Here is a 5,570-nt window from a genome sequence, read left to right on the forward strand (position 1 = left end):
GTCATCACGCTGTGTTGCCGCTGCAACGTCATCACGCTGTGTTGCCGATGCAACGTCATCACGCTGTGTTGCCGATGCAACGTCATCACGCTGTGTTGCCGCTGCAGGCAAAAAAGCGCCATTTATATCGAAGAGTTATTTTAATGGAATGGCCGATGTCCGATATTGAACTTTAACATTAATATCAGTCGATAATATTGTGCAGGGCAGCACGGTGGCGCAACTGGTAGAGCTGCTGCCTCTCAGCGAGCAGGTCCCTGGTTCAAACCCCGGTCCAGGGGCCTTTCTGGGTGGAGTTTGCATGTTCTCTCCGTGCATGCGTGGGTTTTCTCCGGGTGCTCCTGTTTCCTCCCACAGACCAAAAACATGCATGTTAGGCTGATTGGTAACTCTAAATTGTCCCTAGGTGTGAGTGGGAGAGTGAATGGTTGTTTGTCTCGTTTGTCTCTATGTGGCCCTGTGATGGACTTGCGACCTATCCAGGGTGTCCCCCGCCCCTCGCACAGTGATTGCTGGACATGGGCACCAGCGAACCCCCGTGACCCAAAATGGAATAAGCGGGTAAAGAAAATGGATGGATGGAATATCGTGCATCCCTAGCAGAAACAATCCATTTGCATTAGTAGTTTTACAAGTTGGGTTTCTTAAGTATTTGGTCTACAACAAAAAAGGTTAAATCGTGTCATCTGAACCAGTTTCTTTAAGTTAGTAACATTTTGTCCCCCATCCAGAGGACTTCCTCAGTCTACGGCCTGCCAACCAGATCTGTCCCATTGGTGGCCTTCACTGATGGGTTTCAGCATTGAAGCGCAAGTCGGCCATCTGGCCTAAACCATTTGATGTACATGATGACAGATTGTTTTGGATGGGTGTGCTACATGTTAAAAGTCTACTTGTGAGATTCCAACAGGAGATTGGCTTAAAACACAGCAGTGAAGGCTACCTATGGGACAAATCTGGTTGGCAGGCTGTCGACTGAGGAAGTCCTCTGGATGGGGGACGAAACGTTTCTCACTTCACAACTTGATATTTTTTGTTATCTACCTGGATGATTGAGCTTACAACTACCTTTTATTTATTGATTTGGTCTACAATCACTGGCTAGAAAGCAGAACAGTTAATATATAAAATATTTTTTAATTTTTATGCATAAGCAAAACTTAAATTGAATTATTTCTCAAGACTGAAACAAATAAGACAGAATTTTACTAAAAAAAGTTACAGTTGCAGTGTTTTCATATCATTTGTGATGAGACTTTAAAATCTCACTAATAATAATTTTTAAGCGCTTCCAGACAGGCGTGATGGAAAAATGGCAGCACGTGAAGCTAGTTTGCCTGTAGTTAGCCGAATAATACTGTTACTATTAAACTTTTCACGTATAAAAGACAAATAAAACTTTCTGCAAATGAAAACTATGAGGTCAAGCTAGGATGACTTGGGTTTTTCCAGTTTTTACGTGTTTTCCACACCTCGTTAGCCAAGCTAGCATGGCAGTTCCGTCCGCGACTAACAAACCGAAGCGGGTTTGTGTAACGAGCAGTCACCTTTATTCTGTGAGACTTGACCAGGTGCATGTTGAGCGCAGGTGTGTTGGGGAGAATCTTGCCGCATCCTTCCACCGTGCAGAGGATGTTCGTCCTCACTTCTTTGGTCAGCTCCGTGATGGTCGGTTTTATGATTTCCTGACACTGCGACAGCGACTCTTTGTGACAGTTCAGACAGTCTTTCGCCGTGTCGTTGTTGTTATTTGTGTTCGTCGCAGAGGCGGCCATGTTTCTGTGTTGACAGACCTTTGGGTGTCGCAGTAACAGCAGCGTTGAATGAACGAGGGCATCACTTCCCCTCGACTCTGACTGAAGGGATCCTTCTTCTTCTGCGTTGGAGCTTGACCGCAGTTTGCATCCTTTGACGCTGTATTACCGCCCTCTCCCGGTAGTAGCTGGAACTACAGCCCACGGCCTTAAAGGGACAGCTCAAATTCATTCAACCTTTATTTATAGTCTCATTGAGCCTCGAGGATTCTTTACAACAGAGGCCTGTTTTAAGGAACACAGATGAGGTGCAGACAACAATAGACAATCATATAAAATGAAAAGTAAATAGAAGAAATGATATAAAAAAGAAACCAAAACAGCTACATCTTAAAGAGATGTAAAATACTAAAAACAGGAACATGTCTGCGTTGGTTTTTGCCATGAGCTTAACAGTTGTTTGAAAACTCTTAGAGTTGTCAAAGTCGACAGCTTCATATCTTTTTGTAAGGTGTTACAGGTTACAGGAGCGGAGTAGGAGGAGGCCCTTTTGCCAAGTTCGGTCCGCATGGGGACACTGCAGGTAATGAAGTCTTGAGAGCGCACACTGTAGCTGCACTCACGCAGAGACATGTAGGAGGAGATGTATGAAGGCAAGAGACGAAGAAGTGATTTAAAGATGAAAATGTACCAATGTGAAAGTCTGTGTGAAGTTAATGATGTCCAGTTAACCAGTGAATACAGGGTGCAGTGTATGGTAGTTACAGCCAGTTATGAGTCTTAGCGCACCGTGATAGACAGTGTCCAACATCTGCAGGGTGCTTGTAGGAGAGTTCATGTAAATAATGTCACCGTAGTCAATGGAGGGAAGGAAAGTAGCAGTTACAAGGTGTTTCCTAGCATTCAGAGTTAGACAGGATCTATTTCTAAAAAAGAAACCCAGTTTTACTTTCAGTTTCTTTACCAAGTTTGTAACAATATCTGTACCAAGATAGTTAATGTAATCGATGTTTTACCTGCCATGAGGAAGGTTTGGAGAATCAGGGAGAAATCATGCAACGACAACTCAACAGGATAAAGTCCATTTCAGAGTTAATTACCACTAATAAAAACAATTCAAACCTCACAAATAAGAGAATCACTGCCTTATTCTCCTAACAAAACCTGGCCGGCGGCCTTTCTGGGTGGAGTTTTCATGCTCTCTCCGTGCACGCGTGGGTTTCCTCTCACAAACCAAAAACATGCATGTAATTCTAAATTACCTCTACGTGTGAGTGAGAGAGTGAATGGTTGGCTCGTTTGTCTCTATGTGTCCATGTGATGGAATGGAGACCTGTCACAATGACTGCTGGGTATGGACACCAGTGACCCTCGTGACCCGGAAAGGAAGAAGCGGGTAAAAATAATGGATGGATGGATGGATGGATCCATCCCTCCAGTTTAAGCTTAATGTTCTTTCTCATTAGCATTTCCTGCATGTTCCACTCTTTCTTCCTTGTTGTCGCTGAATACTATCACAAGTGGTGAAGTGCTTACCCATAAAAATAGCATGCTAATCAGGTTACAGCGACCAATTTTTATTCTGACATAATTATTTCTGCTCTCCTAAGGGATCTTCTTCTTTGTCACTGAAGTTCAAATCTTAGATGTCTCCTTGTCTCACCGTCGTTGCTGATTATTGTCCAGATCAGGTTCTTTTAGCTCAACTTCCAATTCTCTTCTTTGTTACATTTGTTTTTCATCTTTAACATTTCTTAAAGGCCTAATAATTACATGGCAACTTTTTAACCTGAGCTCCACCCATGTGAAGTTGTAAGTGTGTTTCATATAAGTGTACTTGATTAAAGGCTTACAAAAAAGACAAAATTTTTTCATTTACCCTTTATTTATACAGGTAGACTCATTGAGCCACGAGAACTCATTTTCAAGAGAGACATGTTTAGGGAGCAGATGGTGGGGGTTAAGGGCCTTGCTCAGGGGCCCAGGGTGGGGCGAATGAGGGTGGAGAGAGGTGTGGGTGTTCCACCTTTTCCACCCACATTTTGATGTTGTCGGTACTGGGGCTTGAACCCGCGATCTTCCGATCATACGTCCACCTTCTCTAACCTCTGTGCCACCACTCCCCTAAAATAATCTAATTGTGCTGAAAAAAGAATTACAGCAGGTGAGTTCTTCAAAGGTCCTTGTTCTTCTTATTCAAGACAATTTGACAACTGCTAAAACTACCCTGTTTAATTATTTTAACATTTTGCACAAACTACACCAGTTATTTTCATATCTACCTGATCACATTTTTAATATATCCATCAATTATTTATCATTTGGCAAATTTCATGAACCTGAATCCTGAGCAGTTTGTTTATACTGTAGATATTTTTAAAGTGGTGATAAAAATATGTAATGAAGTTTTATGAATTCTATTCCTGAAAGTTCATCTTTGCTTTGGAAGCGTTCAGTCAGTTCAACAGCCTGCGCCATTCTCTGATCTTGTTTCGTACATAAGTATTAAAGTAATGTGTGAAGTGATAGTTTACCAGTAACTGAAGATGTCTTTTGTTTGGAGTATTCTATAGTGAAAAGTAGAGCAACAAGTGTGTACTAGTTTATTTAAGCAGAGAGCTGGTTTATTAAGTTTTAATTCATTCAAATATAATCTTGCTAAATAACCGTCAACCAAAAGTATTTTCCACTTTTACCAAAACGCTTGCAACAGAAATGTCAATCCAAAAGTAAAAGTATTTTCATTAGACCTTGAATAAAAACATTGCAGTTATAGCTGATATGGATTTATTACAGATGAAATGGATAACGGTACTCAGCTGGTTCAGAAAGCTGCCGCTCGCTTTTTAACTGGTACCAGAAAACGAGAGCGCGTCCCTCATTTTAGAATCACTAGTGGCTCCCAGTTGGATCACGAATTAATTTTAAGGGTCTCGTTTGTTTTTAAACGTCTTCATGGTCTCGCCCTACAGCATCTGTCCCACTTGCTCCAGCTGTTCCTCACTCTCTCAGGTCGGTTTAAATCTTTTCACGCAGCTTGAGATGTTGGGTTTTAATATTTTAATTATATTGCGTGTTGTTTTTATGATTTTAACCATTCATTATTTTTACTGTTTCAGTTGAATTTATTATGTTACACCAGTGTTGGTTTTTACAGTGCTTTGTGAATAAATTTATCACATATTATTGTATATTTTCATAAAAAATGTGGCAGAAAGTTCAAGTTCAAGTAGATTTATTGTCATTTCATCATATGGTACATGAGCTGGAACGAAACTGTGTACTCAGGGTCCCAGTTACACCCAATAGCAAAGATAGAAAGTGTAAAAAGAAACAGTATATAAGGATCTAAGATATACTCTAAACACTAATAATGCAAAGTACAGTGTTAACAGCAGCAGCCCGAAAAGATGACATTAATAAAAACGTACAAACCCAGATTACCCCAGAAACATTACACACTTTACAACCCATCAGGAATAAAATTCTTGCAAATCCAAATTTAAAATGATTTTATTTAAACTGTAAACGACTTTAATCTTTATTTAAAGTAATCAAGAACCTGCAGAAAACAAAAGTAAATTTACGTTAAATGCACGTTCATGCAAACTTTGGGCTTGTTTATGTGCCCAAAGAGCATTTGGCTACTAAACAAATTAACACTAAAGCAAACCTATTTATATAAATAATATTAATATGACTGAATAAAACCTTCAAAAAGATTAGTATAACTTTTCTCATCAGTAACAGGATAATTGGTAAAATAAACTATAGTTGATTTGAAACGAATCAGTGGAGTCAGAGGCCAGACGTCAA

The 5,570-nt window shown here is 40.2% G+C and overlaps 1 protein-coding gene across 1 annotated transcript in view; it reads right to left on the reverse strand.

Annotated features, from left to right (window-relative positions):
- Positions 1-1,863, reverse strand: part of atmin (ATM interactor) — a 7,941-nt gene extending 6,078 nt beyond the window's left edge. The window contains exon 1 of the mRNA XM_037697421.1: positions 1,548-1,863. Within this exon, the coding sequence (XP_037553349.1) occupies positions 1,548-1,775 (228 nt within the window). The 5' untranslated portion in view covers positions 1,776-1,863. The remainder of the gene's footprint in view (positions 1-1,547) is intronic.
- Between the last annotated feature and the right edge of the window lie 3,707 nt (positions 1,864-5,570).

The sequence above is a fragment of the Nematolebias whitei genome, chromosome 2, assembly GCF_014905685.2.
Source record: "Nematolebias whitei isolate Nwh7 chromosome 2, NemWhi1, whole genome shotgun sequence".
Taxonomy (NCBI): Eukaryota; Metazoa; Chordata; class Actinopteri; order Cyprinodontiformes; family Rivulidae; genus Nematolebias; species Nematolebias whitei.